This window comes from Anabas testudineus, chromosome 17 (genome assembly GCF_900324465.2).
Source record: "Anabas testudineus chromosome 17, fAnaTes1.2, whole genome shotgun sequence".
Lineage (NCBI taxonomy): Eukaryota > Metazoa > Chordata > Actinopteri > Anabantiformes > Anabantidae > Anabas > Anabas testudineus.
Window position 1 is genome coordinate 11,271,393 of NC_046626.1, and position 18,308 is coordinate 11,289,700.

An 18,308-nucleotide genomic window follows, 5' to 3' on the forward strand; every position below is an offset into this window, starting at 1 on the left:
GCTTCACTTCAGGCTACATCATGTAGTGAAAATATCATCTTTCTGTGGTGCTGGGTGTCAGAATTGAAGCAGTAATTGCTCTAACAAGTTAAATCTCGTACCACCTGCTACTGCCATTCAAAAATAGGCAATTTGGGATAAAGCAAATGCTTAGAGCACATTTTGCACCAGGTAAGGTTAAATCTTGTCTCTCATAGTTATGGATTCTTACCATTACTTCTTTTATACACATACCTGCAACTGTAATTATGTGTAGGTATGGATATTTAATCTTAACATTACAACATATTATGTTGTTTTTATTTGTTTTGTTGTTGTTGTTGTTGTTGTTTTGAGCAGGTGGTATGTTATTTAAACTCCAAGTTAGAGTCATTACTCCTTCAATTCTGGCAGGCAGCAACACAGCAGGATGATATCATCAGTAGGTGATGGAGTTGTAGGCGTCTAATACATTTGGATTTCCAGCAGTTGAGCTGGAAACAGAATTTTAAACAAATACTACTCTTGGTTGTTTGTTGGATTGGTAAAAAGGCCATTATTTGCTAAAATGTTCAGCATATTGGCACATGATAAGCTTTTTGATCTCTATTGAAAAAAATGCTTAATTAGTTTGACTGTCTTTATTTGTGACATCCAGTTTTTAGCTCCTGTATGCTAAGTGCTGGGACATGCCATTCCTTTCATCATATACTGGGAAAGTCAATAGACCAAAAACTCAACATTGTCCATCATGTCAAAGTTTGAGCACCATTTGTTCTGTCCAAACAACCACACCTGGCCCCCCAGCTTGAGCTCCAGTTTCACTTTAACAATCTGACTGTCCTCCATGATCCCCCAGACATTCTGAACTTTACTTATATATTTAGACAAACAGCTGCTGTGAGCGTGAACTATTGCCAACCCTGACACTTGGGGTCTTTGGTAATGGTCATAGTGGTCTACGCTGATGTGTGTTTTCTGCATGTCACTGTTTACATGCATGCACTTAGCGTGCATTCAAACTGTATTGTATATATACTTGCGTAATAGAAACCAAACCATGTTTTTGCTTTGCATGCTTTAAAGTGATTATAATGCAGTCCGAGGGGGTACGTTTTGATCGTGAAGCCTGTGGTTTTTCTGTTGAGGGAGTTAGCCTGCTATTTGTCTTCACAGTGGCTTGTTTCACAGAAATAATGCTAGAAACATTTTAGAAAGAATAGTACGTAAATATCAGATTAAGTCAAGACTTATAAGTGCCAATCATCCGACCAACAGTAAATGCTCTATAAAGCAATTTTCAAGAACCCAAACCTCCAGATGGTTTTATTCCAGGAAAAGCCCCTAGAGTTGTTTTATGATCTCCATCTCTAACATGATCTGTATATCTCTGCCCACTGTATCCTCATTTGAATCCAAATTTGCCTTTTTTGTCTTTGTCTTTAAGTCAACTTTAAGCCTTTGACTTTTAAAAATTCATTTATTCAAATGCATGTTTAAAGTGGCTCCCAGTGGTTTCTTTTTATCCTAAGCCTATTCTAGGTTTTTCTTGGCTTCAAATTTGCCCTCTATCCAGTTACTCTGTTTAAGACCCTCCTGCTAAAGAGATTAATTCCAACTTCTTTTACTCCCGTGACCAAACATACAAATGATGAGAAAAAAATGACTTATTAAGATGCAAAGAAAGGATTGAGATGATGGAGGAGCAACACAAGAGTTGTGTTTAGGTTAGAGTGTGATTAAAGGAAATGCAGCTCATTATCTCTCCTTCTCCACAGCCCCCTCTCCCTTTACATTCAACCACTTGAGGAGAAGATGAAAAGAGACACTCCCAAAGCAACCGCCCATTGGCCGATAGGCATTTGGGAGAGATTTTAACAATTGAAGTGAGGGAGGGAGCAGAAGTCACTGGCAGTGTAGAGGTTTTTGAATCACTGGCCTGTCAACAGGTGGCAGAGGGAGAGACTTGGTCAATGACGTTCAGCCCTTCAGAGAAAAGAAAGAAAGAAAGAAGGTAGAGAAGCTCAGAGTTAAAGAACTCCCTTAAGGGTAAGGCAACTCTTTTTATAAAAAAAAAAACTTTAAGCTAAAGTTACATCAATTTAAATGTTTGAATGTGCATGAGAGATGAGTGGTCATTATTAGTCCAAATAATAATGAGCTGAACTTAACTGTATCATATATGTGAATATTATTATTATTATTATTATTGTTGTGTAAATCTTATGAAATTGTGATTTTGTGTAAAACTACTTTGATGACAGTTGTTAGTTGTCACCTGAGAGTTTCCATGTTTATTTCTATATGATCCCCAGGGGACCAATTACACCTTTTTCCTCCTTTTTCCATCTTTTTTTCTGTCATTATTCTCCACTCTGCAAATTCTGTCTCAGCTCTTCCTCAGATTTTCTTTTTCTACCATGTCATTTTCTTTCTGTCCATCTAACTCTCCTTTTCTCATTTTCCCTTAATTTGTCTTGATTCCAATTTACCTCGTCATATGCTAGTGTATATTCAGCACTTTGAGACCTGAATAAAGCAGTGTGCAACCCCAGTTCTTTACCTACACCACCCTGTCAGTTACATGACAGTCTGCAGTTTAACTTGACACCTGGAACTTATCAACTGTCCCAGGCCTGAAGCTGTTCTTACTATATGTTTGGGTTTGCATGGCAGCACTTTGTTGAAATGATCTGGGAATCCTTTGGAAATTATTATAAATATTAACATATGATGGGGTTTGACACACTGTATTCAATTATGTGAACATGTGATGCATTTTGGTAGGATGGTATTTTCTTTGCGTGCTGCTGTGAAGAACAACAAGTGTGTTGACATAAATCTAAATTATTTTAAGTTAGATGTGCTATTAAAACATATTTGTAAATTGCATTTAACAATCAATCAAATCAACCAATGCTCAGACAATATAATATGAATAAACATGATCTTTTTTCCCATTAGCACATCTGTAACAGCCATTAGTGTCTGCAAAAGTGCATTAGAGGAATTATTTACGATTTGTATATCCAGCTAATATCCACATTGTATTGTAGATAATTACATATTGTCTGTCAACAAACTACCAGTACCATTTTTCCTCTATGATAATAACATAAATATTTATAATAACTACTTGCTGAGGTGATATATATCCTCACAGGGCTGTCGATCCACTAGATTTACCTTTAATGCTACCGTGCTGGCTCGAGGAATAAACAGAAGCCCTCACAAAATGAGCTACAGATGTGGGCCCTCAGCCATGCAAAATGATAGAGAGAGGAAGACAGACAGAGAAAAGGAGAGAGAGAGAGAGAAAGAGAGAGAGAGGGAGAAAGAGAGTGGGTGGCTTATAAAAAGTGTTCAGATTGCATAATGTGACAGCTTTCATGGAAACCTCACAACTCCAGTTATTTTTTTATTTATTTACCTCCACTGATTGGAAATAACCCCTGGGCACATGAAAGCTGCTGAAAACACATTTTTGTTATTTAAAAAAAAAAAAAAACTTGTCTCTGTATGGAATTTGCTGGATTAATGCCTGGGTCTTCCTATTTTCCTTTCTTTCTGGTAGGTCAGGTTTTCATCTGACCGCCCCACTGAGGGGAAAGGAGCCCGTGTGGTTCTGGTGAAACCAAGTTCTTATCGAGCTCTCCTTGTGGTCTGTAAGGCAGCAGGAGGCAGACAGAATCATGAAGATATGAGCTCAGCTCTCAGACGATAATTGCTTTCAGCCTCGTTTTATTCATTTTACTTTCCTTGCTCTGTCTGCAAGCTGCTGCGAGGGGAAGGGAAAGAGGAAGGGAAAAGAATGTTCATGAACACAGCAAAGTTTGCAACCACTCATAAAGGCACAACTTTGCTGCTCCCCTTCTTCAACTCACTCTCCGTCTCATCCTCTGGGTTGTTGGTTTGGTCCCAGGAGATCAGTTCTGAGTTGAAACCTGGTGAAACAGTTGGCCTTTTGTCTGAAGTTTAATGGCTCTTTAGAGAGGATAGGGCAAATGTGCACTGCCTCTCTCTTTCTACATCTGTATTTCTAACATAAGTTATTTTCTACAGATCTTTATTTCACTTGCGGTCAGTCTTGCCTTCCTTTTCCCTCTTCCTCTTAGCCCAGTGTTTAGCTCATTCACAGTTTCCAAACCTCTGAGTGTATAAGAGATTTTTTAGAAACACACACATGCATCCATTATAGTTTGTGAAGCTGCCTTGTCTCATCACAGTATTATTTCTGAGTGATTAAATTGCTATTGTTAGTTTTGGATATATATATATATATATATATATATATATAAGCTATAAATCACTGGTTTTACGCACTTATACACACAATGAACACACATCACAGGTAGTCAAGAAACATACTACAGGGCCACTGACATACACTGGACTGGTCTGACACAGAGGAGTTACTGTCAGGAAGGAAATTTTAACTCTGTTTATGAACATGTTGAATTTTACTTGAGAGGCTTTTGAAAGCCAGGTTGAAATGCTATCTGTATGGGCCATGTGCATGAGTGAGAGCATGAGCTGGACTGGAATCAGTCTGTTTTACTGCTTTATCCTGCAGAGTTACATGTATTGACATGGAGTGATTAATGATCGTCTTTAAATTGTGAAGGTACTGGACACTGGTGCCAAACCAGGGTTCAGCATCTTTATATCACGTCTGTTGGGGAATATTTACTAATCTGTCCACCCATCAATCCAACAATCTATCCATCAAGTGATTTGTCTAATAATCCAACCATCTATCAAATAATCCATCCAGTAATCCACTATCCCATCTTTTCATTCTTTCATGCGTCCTTATGCTATTAAGTCATTGATTAATTCAATTCATTATTAACTTTGTTTGCATTTATTCATCAGCTCATCTGTTCAAATACATAATTTTATCACCCCTTGCTCCACCCCTGCAAGCAGTTGTCCTCTCATTCCTTCATCTATCTACACATCAATTAATCCCTTCATTCATTTATGCATCCATATGTGCCCATCAAGGGTCTATCCATTCATTGATTTAGATGAGTTATTCATCCTTCCAGCATGCAAACCAGTCAAACTATTTGTTAATTTGTTAATTCTATCCTCTATCCATCCATTCGTCGTCCATCGATCCTTCAATTTATTCATTCATCAATTGAACCAATATACTCTTCTATTCATCTATCCACCCATCCACTTATTCATCTATCCATTTTTCCATCCAACTATTTTTCTACCCATTTCTCTTTTTACAAGCAATTCTTAAACAAGACTTTCCCCACTTTTCCCTCTATTCTCACTTTCCTTTCCCCAATAAACCCTCCATCTGTGTCTCTTTCTCACACTGGGATATTCTGAGCAGTCAGTAGCCTCTGCTATGCTTGGAAAGTCACAGTCCCATATCCTCCAAGACAAATAAGTAAGGGGTCTTATAACTGCAAGTATCAAATAAAACTTCAACAGGGAGCTATAAACATGATTGTTAAGCATGCCTGCGTGCCACTGCTCAGTGCAGCATGGCTATAGCATATGGCCTATAATGAGACTAACTGCTATCTTGTCACTGATTAACAATACATACACTCACTATACTATTCTCTCCCACACCTACTCACTTTTTCACTGACTTCATCCTTCAGTTTGTTCGTCTACATTTCCCTTACCTTCCACAATTAATGTCCGTTTTACCTCATCTCTCCTGGTTTATCCTCCAAAAGTATTGGCCACTGATAAAACATTAACTTAAGTCAAAGTTTTGGCCATTACATAGGGTCAGAAATGCAATTTTTCAATGAGGTCATAGCTTGGATTTCTTATATAAGCACCACTCTCCAACCTCAAGCTTTTGACCAGCAGCAATCAAATAGACAGCAAAAATAACCAAACACGGTCAAGCATATTGAGTTTGGTCTAGTAAGAAAAGGTTCTCAGTAATTACATTTGTTGTAACCTTAAAAAAGTATGGTGCATTTTGAATGATAGAGTGGTTTGAGTTACATCCAGCATAACTCATCAGATTAGAGATTTAGTGGAAAATAATTTATTCTTCTAAACTTTCTACAGGCGCTACTGAATATTTGTAAAACCTGAAACTCTGAAGGTCAGATTTGTTCTTAGGATCTCTGTTAATGCAATAATAGTATCAACGTGGTGGCTGGATGATTGGCAGATTATATTTAGGCATGTACGTTATGTTACTGTAAGTGGCAATGCAGTTTTCCACTTGTCTAGCAGCACACACTTTATTACTGAGCTTTCAGTCGCTCTATTAAAAGGTTTGTGTTTCCATAGACCACACATGCTCAGCAAACTTAAATCAAAAGTTCCCTTTACCGCTATGTAAACCTTTACACAAGAAAGTTAAATTCAGTCCAAAAGACCTTCTGAAGGTTAAAACAGGCCTACTATTCTGAAAGCATGTAATTTGGCTACCCAGGGAAGCCGCTACAAGGATTTAAGCTCACATGACATCACTGTCATTAGACACAATGACATCATTACTGGATAAGTTTCTGTGCTTCTTAAATGCCTGACTGAGCATTTATGGTTTAGATGAAAAGCAAGTGATGACTGCACACACACACACACACACACACACACACCCCACAGTGACGTACTGGTTCAAGTTCCTTGAGCTTAAATATACAGAAATGTGCCCCATTGTATAGACAGTATTTCTGTCTTCGGTTCTTTTTAAATCTCTGACTGTGACCTTTAGATAAGATTTTGACCCTCTTTCATGCTGGAGACTGAGGTCCAGTCAGCCATGACACCAAACATCTATAGCTTCAATAGTCTGTAACACAAAGACCATGTCAAAGACACAATCACTAAATATCCAGTCAAAACATACATGAATTTCACTATGACTCTGTCTCATCCCTCTCCTCACCTGAGAACCTGCAGCTATTCTCCCTGTAGTGGTCCGACACGATTTTCACAATAAAACGATGCAAATTACCGTGGCAACCAGTGATAAATTTACATCCTAATTTAACGACCAGCATATAATAAGTGAAAGGTGAAAAGATCTATGGGCATAAAGCTGTCTAATAAAATGACATGTCTGAGCAACAGGTTATGTCTGCAAATGTAAATAAAATAGTAACTGATGTTAGTTTCCAGCGAAGACGCTTCAACAAACATGCTCACCATGGCAGGATAAATAATAAATGATTCCAACAAAACTCCCAACAGCATGCCTCAACATATCTGTGATTGTTCTCTGATGCACCTTTTAAGAAAAAGAAAAAAAGGGTTAGTAAGAGTAGTAAAACTATTTTAACCCTTTGTGTAACAATAAACTTTATTTACCTATTGCTGTTTCACGGAAACAAAACAATTCTCATACTTACCATTATTGCTCTCATCTTATCCTCTAGCCATGACCACCAGACTCCTAGTGAGGACCCTGGGCCTACTGACCCTACTCTGCACCATCTCACACTTCAGCTCAGCCGACAACCAACCCTCAGCCCCAGAGCAGGGAGTCACCTTCAGCCATGTGTATAAAATCGACGTCCCAGGGGGCTCCAGTTGTAAACTAGAGAGTCTGCCAGCCCAGGCCGAAGCAGGTCAAAAATTAAATTAAAAACAGTCAGAGAATGCTTATCAGAATAATTACTGACAAGAGTAGATTATGTGTGGAATACAGTACATGTTATATGTTATTATATTACATTATAAGCCAGATACATAAATAGACATAGTGAATTTTGTCACATTTTGTAGATCTCCAGACAGAGACCACTACTAACGGAGAGAACGACATCATCTTCAGACACAACATCAGGCTGCAGACGCCCAAGTGCGACTGTGAGGAGTCTGAAAGCTTCAAGTCTCTGTTGTACAGAGTCAACGGGCTGGAGGAAGAAGTGAACTACCTGAAGACCCAGTGTGCTCAGGGCTGCTGTGGAAGAGGTGGTGCTGCAGGTAAGGTGTTCAGTACCACAACCTAACAGCTCTATGACCTATGCACCTACAGCATAAGCTGGAGACACCTGTGCATCTTTTTTTTTTTATGTATTTTTCCCTGGAGGTTTGGACACAAGCTGCAGTGGTCATGGTTCCTACCAACATGACACCTGCAGCTGCCTCTGTGATCCAGGCTGGGAAGGCCCAGGTTGCTCCGAGTCCTCCTGCCCCGACGACTGCAACGACAATGGCAGATGCGTGGATGGGAAATGCGTGTGCCTCGAAGGCTACACAGGCGATGACTGCAGCCAGCTGACGTGTCCAGACCACTGCAATGACAAGGGACGCTGCGTGGATGGGAAATGCGTGTGTTTCCCACACTTCACCGGCGAAGACTGCAGCATCCAGAAGTGCCCCGGTGACTGCAAAGGTAACGGCAGGTGTGTGGACGGCGGCTGCATCTGTGACGAAGGCTTTTATGGGGAGGACTGCTCGTCAGGTTGGTGATTGCTCAACAGTATTGTATGTTTTCATTGTGTTTATAAGTTTTTAAATGACTAATACGTGATTAAAGGCTAACTCACTTCACTTGGGAGGCGCTAGAGACTTGGTGATGCAGGGAGAGCTAAGCTAACCCAGTCGGTGAACCGCTGCACCGACTAGTTGAAATCAGTAGCTCTCAAAGCTTTTTACACGCACTGTGCATGTTTCCTAACTTTACATTTACGTCTGAGAACTGTAACATTATCTTTTAATTCAATTAAGACGTATTAAATGGTGGAGAATAGTGGTGAGCTTGGTAACTGTCAGTTAGCGTTAGCTAGCTTGCTAAGTGTTGACCTAGCTAACTGCAAGCTAGTTGCTAATGAGACAGAAACTTCATGTAGTTTATTTAAACAACTTACTGTCGAAAACTATTGACAGTTTATTATCTCACAAAGGTGAAATAATTAAAAGTGGATTGTGTTAAATGTTAGTTCCCCTTATTAGCTGAATGGTTAGAGTACATATAAACAGTGGCCCTTATTTAATATATATATATCAAACCCACCCTCTTCTCCCTTCTCTTCACTAACATATAAATCAAAATCAATGTAAAATAATAAAAAACGATGACTGAGAGGATGAGATATTTATAGGGTTTAATTTAACCACATTAATCAACTTCCCACAGTGATCACATTGCAGTGAATATGTATGCACTGAATAAACATATTCCCCCATGATCTTTTTATGGGTAAATTATGTATCTGGGGTGCAGCAAAAAAACTTTTCATGACCTGAGCTTGCATTTAGTTTCATTTGTGTTTATCATGAGACTAAAGATTTACACTTAACCTTTTTACACAGTCACCCATTCAGCTGTGCTGACATTAAGTAGTGGATATTAATTGCTTTCTCGTAGAAGACTCGGATGCTACAAGCAGCGCTGGGACCATTACAAATATTACACTTCCCCCTTATGTGCAGTTGACCTTCATATAAATTTAAAATTAGAAAAAGCTTTTATGACCTGGATGAATAATTTCTAAAGAGCAATACATTTGGCTTGTGCACCACTTGATCTGCTATCGGATCCTGCTGAACCACAGTACCTGAACAGAAACCACCTGATAATTTTCAGGTATTTTCCAGTTATATTCTTACATGTGTACAGAGCAGCCTGTATATTCCAATAGTTGTCACTCTGGCTTACTTCTTGCCAGCAATTCAGCACCAGCAAAACTAAAACTCCTGCTATTGAAATGTCTTGCAACTTGGTCTTTGTGAAAATGAAAAGTGAGGAGCAGAGGGCAATAGCTGTTGGAGTACTAACAACACTTACTGTTGCCGCTTTCTTCTCACCCACAACCATATATTTTCTGTGCTTTGCAGATTTTGTTACACTTTACTTTTCTAAGATGTTCATAAAGAGCACATTTTCAGGTTAATATAAATGAAAATCTGTAAAATAAATTGTGGACTAATATATGCAGTCAACTCCGACTGAACATAAAGCTATGCCAACAATCATCATGGTCAGTCTTGTTGCTTCTGTGGAATTCAGAGTATCTTTTTCAACAGTTATTTCAGATATAGCAGCTGATGGGGCACTTTCAGTGTTCTGACCCTGCTGTGACCATTGGCAGGTTTGGCCTCTGGACATCAGGTCAAGAATATACGACCTCTGCTGATCTCTAACCCAGCACCTTTCCTCCTAAACCCCCTGTGCGTCAAGCATCTATTGCTGTACTTTCTTGAACACAAAATTGCATTTTATGGCAATTGAAGCGCAGGCAAGCAGAAAGGTGAACATCAGCCAAGCATGGACAATTTAATTCAGTCAGTGCACACTTCAAGATTTTGACAGCTTCTAAAGAAATCTTTACTTGCAGGTAAATGGCAGGTAATTTGTCTTGGCCAAATACTTTGGTCTCAGATTGCAGAAGAAGCTTTAAAATAATCTTTGTTATATAACATCATCTGTCTGTGCTTGTCTGTGACATTTCTTCCGCTACATTTGACCCAGAGTGCAGAGCTTATACTTTAAAGCAGGGAGTTTTTAACGTTTATGATGCGTGGATCCACCAGAAGAAGCTCCTGAAAAATTTCAGGTCCTGAACCACAGTTTCAGAAAGTAGAATAGAGCATAAATGGTTTAGTCTGCACAGTAGCAGGTCAGCTATGTCAAACCTTTGATGGTGATTTAGTTTCTTCAAGCTGTGTTTTGCTCTGCAGAGGCAGAAAAAAAGCGAGAAACAGATCTGCAGCTTCGTGTGTAGGTGCAGTTGAATGGAGTCCAACATCAACAGTGGCACTGTGTCAGAGGAGAAGTCAGGAAGGAAAAGAAAGTGGGAGGTTAGAAAAAACAATACATTCTGTTGATTTTAGGTGTTAGTAACTTTAGTGGCAATAAGCACCGAGGGGAGAAGAGCACAAAAGCAAAACATTCTTTGTTTTATGTGGCTAGTTGCCATTTCAACACCTAGAAAATGGAAGTCAGTCTGCTCTGTGGGTGATGACAGCAGCATGACTCTTGAAGTGTACGTTTAGCCATACTGTACATCCAGTGTAGTACCGTTTAATTTTGTGCAACTGGTGTTAATTTAGCATCAGTGTTATTTTTATCTCTACTATCAAGGGCAGAGGCCCCATGGCTTAGAGAATCAGTGGTGCTTTAACAATGGAAATATTTTTGTAGCCTTGAACTATGTCCATTTACTATATCATTGTTTACAAAAAGAGGAATTTTTATCAAGCACATCTAATGAAGTAATCTGGTTGTGATGATTGAAAGTGAAGATACTAACTTCTTTGGAGCTGTATCAACATGATGCAGATGCTTTGGATTTTTACTTTATTGTATCTTCTGTGTCTGAAATGTTTTCTTTCATTTATAGACACATTCAAAGAGACTCTGTTGAACTTAATATATCCCTTGAATTTTACTCTCACCGTATTTGACCATATTTGGTAAATCAGAATTTCACTTATTTCCATCAGAGAAATCCAAACCACTATTTCTATTTTTTACATCTTAATATGTAAATGTATTAATTTTGATTGTTCTTAAAGATTTTTTTGAGGATAATGATTGTTGACAGTTGTGCTTTGACTAGTGACAGGGGAATATTAAATGGTACAGGCTGGAAAATGACACACACAAAGCCTCACTTCCCAACACTGCTGACTTGCTGTCTTTTGTCTTTTGGCTGCTGAATTATTATTGTACCCCTCTGTAGTTAGGTAGTTATGCTAATAGTATAATATGGATATATATATATATATATGGCATATTAGCATATTTTTTTCATCCTTTTCCCTGAGGCACTTTGGCCCTGTGTAACCACTGAAAAGCATTAGTTTTTCCATTTATTTCCCTCTCAGGTTTGGCAAGAAATATCAGTGTGTATTGCTTCTGCCTAGATCACCATCATCTCAAGGGACAATGTGTCTGGGCAATAAACACAGCAAATAGGAGAATAGTTTACAATCTGATTTTCATTTAGGTTAAAAAACTCAGATATTCCCACACATTATCATATTTTAAATCTTATATTATTAAACTGTAATTGGTGAGATGCAAAGTCACTTTTGTACAGTTGAGTACTGTTTTTTTTATCCAATCAAAGAGGTCAGAGACCAACCATAACCAAAAAAAAAAAAACTGTCAGCTTTTCTAGAATTTTATGTAAATGTGAGAAAGAGAAAGAATGATGAGGATGCAATTAAATAAAAATTGTTCTCCATCCTTTAGCAAACTCTTTCTCTATTTGTGTCTACCTCTGTCTTTCACAGTCTCTGGCCCTCAGGGCCTGCACCTGGTCCAGGTGACTGACACCTCTCTTCTTGTCGAATGGGAGTCTGTTCGTGGGGCAGAGTATTACGTTTTGTCATATCATCGCAAAGGTGATGCGAGTAGCCCAGAGCAGGTACGTTTTTTTTTTTTTTTTTTTTTTTTTTTTGTAAGGATATAAATTAAGGATGTAGTACAGAGCCACAGTTTTTAGACCAATTTCTAAACATGTCTGTTTTGACTTACTGTTTCCCAGGTTCGGATTCCCAACACGGAGAACTCCTACCTTATTACTGGACTGACTCCTGGTGTTACTTACATTGTCGAGGTGTATGCTGTCATCAAAGAAATCCAAAGTGAAGCAGACAAGATTGAAGCCACCACAGGTTAGCAAGCACAGGCGTGATTAGGTCTAAAACAGTCCATTATACAGTATGTGTATGTTTCCTCTGACTAAATGAGGATTTCTTTTTTTTTTTTAGAATAACTTTGAGTACTTGTGAAGTAGAAAAGGTCTGGGTACTCAGCATGTGGCCTACAAGTCAGTGGCTTAGAACAAAGACAGATGTGACCTATTAAAGGCTCATATGGCAAGTATGGCCAACAGATTTGGAGGATTTACTTAGATCTTCTGTGGATTAAATTGTCTAATTTGAGGTAAAAGCTAAGTACATGTGTAATGAGGTATTAAAAAACACATGTTAAGCTTAAATGTTTGGAAGAAGAAGAGGTGTTGCAGATTATGGAACTAGATTAGGGAGAAGGTGCAAATACATAACAATAGATGAACAAATTTGTCTTGAAGTCAGTCTTGTCTTGACAAAATTTTAAATATTGACTTTGCAGGTTTAAAGAACACTTAACACATTAATATAACTTTTTGATATGGGCAGACAGATGTTTAAGGTGAATATTCACAACCTGTTCACTGCTAAATTACTTGCAGTACTTGTGTAAGATGCTCTATTTAGATGTATGGTATGTATGTATTTTATTCAAATGCAATGCCAAAACACAGTGAACAAGCTGAAGTCTGTCATTACTGAGTGTTTCATTAAGTGTTGGTTTGTTAACTATTAAATTTAAAGTTAATTACAAGGAAATGGCTCTAGGGATGTGTTTAATCGAAGTTGGATTTGCTCACAGATGTAGTAAGAGAAAGAGATTATTAGACAGGGTTGGTGGCCGTGAGTGAGACAGACAGACAAAGAGAAAGACTGAGTTTGAGTGTAATGTGTGGTTAGCCTGGTTAGCCATGGAAAAGCTCACAGAGCATGGCATTCCTGTATGGGCATGAGAAAACACGCCAGCATCTGGCATTTCATTGGTCACATAGTTTGCAACTTCAAAGATGATCTACTTCAAAAGAGATTTTAAGTGAATGTTTTTCACTTCAAACACAATAGATGGCATTTTTAAAAAAGTGAACACTTCTCCTTTAGTACCACTTGTTTTGTTTTGATCATTCACATTTTTCTGTCTTCTTTTACCATATGTTGCAAACCCTGACGAGGAACACAACTTAAAGTATCATTGCCAGATTCTTCCTTCTGGGTGTACTTTTGACTATAAAGATATAAATTTGACTATGAGCAGTATAATTTACACATAGAGCTTTCATGTTTGATTTATTGAATCAAAATAAAAAACTTAAGTTCTTTTAATTATGTAGAACTAGCAAGCATTATCATTTTGAATAAGACAAAATACACATACTTCAATGTCATGTTTGACTTTGATATTTTCTAAATGGCCGAGAGGGAAATTCCTGCTTGACCTCCTCCATACGAAGGTCACATTTCAGGGTGTTGGGTATTCATCGTCTAGGTCAAGGACATGTGGCTACTGCAGCTGAAATTCAGTCTTTCCAGTTTAAGGCTCATGTCAGGACACCCAGTTTCACCTCGTTGTCCAACACTTTTATCCTTCCCAGATGTCTCAGCTGTTGACGATATCCGAGTTCTTGGCCAGACAGAATTCACTATTCAGGTGGACTGGAAAAACCCATTAGCTCAGGTGGATCACTTCAGACTCAGACACACTGACCCAGCAGGACAGGAGGAGGAGCTGAATGTACAGAGAAGCCAGGAGGCACGCACCAAATACACTATTGTGGGTAAGTGGTTTAACAGAGGAAAAAAATGTTTAAGCAAACATGAACCCCTGAAAACCAATGAAGTTCCTGAGTAGAAATGAGAATTTGTGATTTCCTCTCACATTGACGTTGACTAACCGCTGTCCAGATGTTGCCAGAGCTTCTGCTGTTGTGCTGTATTTGCACAACTTGTCTCTCAATATTTGGTTCATTTAAAATTAAGCAATCTGAAAACCTTTACCTCACTTATGGCCTCAGAGTTTGACCACAGATGGAATTTGCTTCTTTTATTTTCCCCTGATTTTAATTATATTTAAACCTGAAAAATATACAATGAGGAAATTGATCATCTTATCATCTTGTGACCCCTAATATCTATTTTAACACTTCATGGAGACTCCCAGGTTCTAGGACGGGAGCCACTTGTACTGAGTATTGTAATGATATATATTAAAGTTCATTATATCTTTGGTGTTATAAGATTTATTACAAATGTGTCTTTTTACAGGTCTGTATCCAGGAACAGAATACCTGATCTCAGTACAGGCCATCAAAGGAAACAATGAAGGAAAACTTTCCTCTGTCACTGGTGCCACAGGTCAGTGTGAACACAGCGGTGTTTGAGAGTTGTTCAACCTCATATAGACCAGTTTTATTCAATTACTATCATTTGGCCCATAGATGGCGTATCTTGTGTTTGTGTTACTACTGGCTGTGTCCGAATATGGATGACACCTAAAATAAACACTTCAAATGATAGATCAGGCACTTGTGGAAGTGAAACACATAAAAGAAATTGCAAGGATCTTCATATTACACTTAGTTTTGAGTTGGCAGGACAGCTCTTAGCTCTTGTCAAGCCGCCTATAATTTACCAGTGGTCAGAAACTAATAGGAAAAACACTTACAGTAATCTGTCAAACACAATAGACACTATGCACACACAGCCAATGATAACAGCATAATGGGCACAGCCAGCAAGAGGCATGATTATGGGTTAATGACAGAGGACTGGAACTTAGGGCCTATCTATATAATCTGGACATTTTCTAATGGCTGTGGTGAGCATGGTCATTAAGGGGAAATATGATATCAGTGGAGTAATGACGACAAGATGCTGTCTGGTAGTTGAGGTGAGAAGGTCTGTGAGTTACAGAGCCCATCTGGTAATGTTGGATTTTAGTGGTGAGGCACATAGCCACACATATCTGGTTTGACTTTGTACAAGACTGGTCTTGGTACGTGAGGAGAAATACATTTTTCAGTTTTACTTCAACAGATGGTCTTGACATTCAGTTGTTTTAAAGTTATTATTTAAGTGACTGACAAACTGCCCACAATGACACAACAGGTTTTCAGTTACTCTAGTTATTTGGTTCATTTATTTATTGTTATTTTCTACTTTTCCATCTCTCTTTTCCTTTCCTTTCTTTACCCAATAACAATCACTCTCATCCACCCTCAGACCTTAATCTGCTGAAAAGCCGTCTCCAGGTTGATGGCTCTTCATTTCTTAGACCCTGAGGCAGCCAATTTAATGGTTTTTAGTCATCAGTGTTACATAGGTATTTTCAAATCTCACCTCTCTTCTTTTGAAGCCAGCTAGGTGCTCAAGAGCCCCAGTCATCCTGTCCTACTAATCTTTTTTCTGTGTGAGTGTGCCACCTACTTCTGTACAGTGTGTGTGTGTGTGCGAGTGCGCCAATATACACTAGGCAGACACTGGCTTGTCTCCATTCCAGCAGCTACAATCTCTCATTTTAGGTGTAACACAAAAAGGCTTAGAGGTAATTGAAGCGCATTTTCTTTCCAGCAGGGATTTGCTGGTCTCATGCAGACACAAAGCACAGTCACCTACTGTATAACGAAACACACAAACTACTGTGCGACTTGGGCCTGTGTGGTTATTGACAGTGGAAGATACTAGATAAAAAATATGTAAAATACATAAAATAAGAGCAACAACAAGAAAACAGAAATAAATTATGCCTGCTGACCATTAGGTACACCTGTTCAACTGCTAATAATCAGCCAATCACCTGGAAGCATGGCCTGGTCCCACTATTTCAGAAACTGTAATTTACTCAGGTTTTTACACACAATCATCTGTATTGTTGAGAGAGAATGGTCTGATCCATCCTGCATTGTATCAGGGGTTCAGGCTTGTGGTGGTGCGTAATGACTGGGGCTATTTTTTAGGCACACATTTGGCCCTTTACTACCAGTCGAGCATTGTTTAAATGCCACAGCCTGGCTGGACATCGTTGCTAACCATGTCCATCCCTGTATGACCATGAGCCTATCATCTGATGGCTACTTTCAGCAGGGTAACTCACCATGTCAAAAAGCTAAAACCCTCTCAGACTGGATTCTTGAACATGATGCTGTTATGTCCATATGGACTAAAATCTCTAAGGAATATTTCCAGCACCTTGTTCAATCTATGACACAAAGAATTAAATAATGCATGAGCATAAGCATATGCAAATAATTACTGCAATGATATGAATCTAGGCTTTATCTTTCAAGGCTGTAGTTGAAAACTTAGCATAAATGCTCCATTGTTAAATTATTTTAATTAATTAAAGTGTTCCATACATTTCCTCTTAACTTATTCTACCTTTATCCCATTTCTCTATGTCTCTGTTCTCACTTCAGTGTTGGCAGCTTTTTGTTGGCATCTGTTACCCTCCTGTGATTGCAGTGTAAAAATGTTTCTATTTTATCCATTGTTAAAACAACATTAGCTTTATATTAGCCTTATACACTGCCCACCAAAAAAAAGTCACACACTCGTTATTTCGTTGGACTGCCTTAGATTAAGCTTTGATTACAGTACACATTCACCGAGGCATTATTTCGATAAGCTTCTGCAATGTCACAACATTTATTCCTGTCCAGAGGTCCATTAATTTTTCGCCAAGACCTTGTATTGATAATGAGAGAGTCGCAAAGTCTTCTCCAGCATGTCCCAGAGATTCTCAGTGGGGTTAAGGTCTGGACTCTGTGGTGTTTAATCCATGTGTGAAAATGATGTGTCATGCTCCCTGAGCCACTCTTTCACAATTTGAGCCCAATAATTCCTGGCATTGTCATCTTGGAATATGCCCGTTGCATTAGGGAAAAAGTATCCATTGATTTAATAACCTGGTCATTCAGTATAATCAAGTAGTCAGCTGACCTCATTCTCTGGGCACATAACGTTGTAAAAGTTGTTGCCAGCTGAAACATAATTATTCATGCAGTAATTATCCAGTGCGAGGCTTTTACCTATTTGCTTCGTTAAATCCAGATTTTTTTACCTCCATCAAAAATGAATTAATTACTGTACTAAGTGTGGAAATTGATTTATTCTGTATGTTGTTATTGGACAGCTCTATATTGATCTTGCATATGTCAATTCAGTATGATTTCTCTCTCAGTCTTTGGTGTTGTGGGTTTATGCAGGTTGTACTGGTTACTATATATGTTTTTATGAAATTTTGTATGATACCAGAATTGTGAGGACATTTCAGCCAGCCCTCACAACTTGAAAGGGGTGTTTGTGGGTTAAGACAGAGTGTGAATCATCCTGTAGATGACTGTATGGTGTCCATTTGCTGTCTTCAGTTCAAACATCAAATGACTCGATGAGAGGAGTGCAGGAACATACCAGAATCAAAGGAACCTCAACTTAGAGCAGATGTTTCTTAGAGACTAACCCGACAAAAGATTATAAGACATATAAAGAAAACATACCACAGTTGCTACTGCTGATTCAGATTGAATAAAGTTACTACAGAGTACTATATAACAAAAAGCATATGGGTTTTGCTTGTGTGGAGAGAATACATTTTGAGACTTCATGTTATCTGGACACAGAGCGGCACCTCATGTGGCCCAGTGGGAGTACCCTGTCTGCTCAGGCTTGTCCATAAGACAGCTCTGTACAATTGATGCCAAAAAATGCTAAGTGAAAATGTGACAAGGGACATTTTAAATAAGCAATGCTGACAACTCAAATCAGCAGATTGTGTTTCTAATACTGCTTGATTATTCATTATATCACTGTGT

General features: G+C 38.5%; 1 protein-coding gene across 6 annotated transcripts in view; it reads left to right on the top strand.

The window, feature by feature from the left end:
- Positions 1–1,873: 1,873 nt before the first annotated feature.
- Positions 1,874–18,308, top strand: part of tnn (tenascin N) — a 32,926-nt gene continuing 16,491 nt past the window's right edge. For 3 of the 6 annotated variants that reach the window (XM_026375237.1, XM_026375232.1, XM_026375234.1), the window contains exons 1-8: positions 1,877–2,028; positions 7,353–7,544; positions 7,702–7,902; positions 8,009–8,383; positions 12,163–12,296; positions 12,417–12,546; positions 14,094–14,276; positions 14,764–14,853. In XM_026375237.1, coding sequence (XP_026231022.1) covers positions 7,355–7,544; positions 7,702–7,902; positions 8,009–8,383; positions 12,163–12,296; positions 12,417–12,546; positions 14,094–14,276; positions 14,764–14,853 — 1,303 coding nt within the window. In that variant the 5' untranslated portion in view covers positions 1,877–2,028; positions 7,353–7,354. Of the gene's footprint in view, positions 2,029–7,352; positions 7,545–7,701; positions 7,903–8,008; positions 8,384–12,162; positions 12,297–12,416; positions 12,547–14,093; positions 14,277–14,763; positions 14,854–18,308 lie in introns of all 6 variants that reach the window. The other 3 variants (XM_026375233.2, XM_026375231.2, XM_026375235.1) reach the window with 3 other exon arrangements.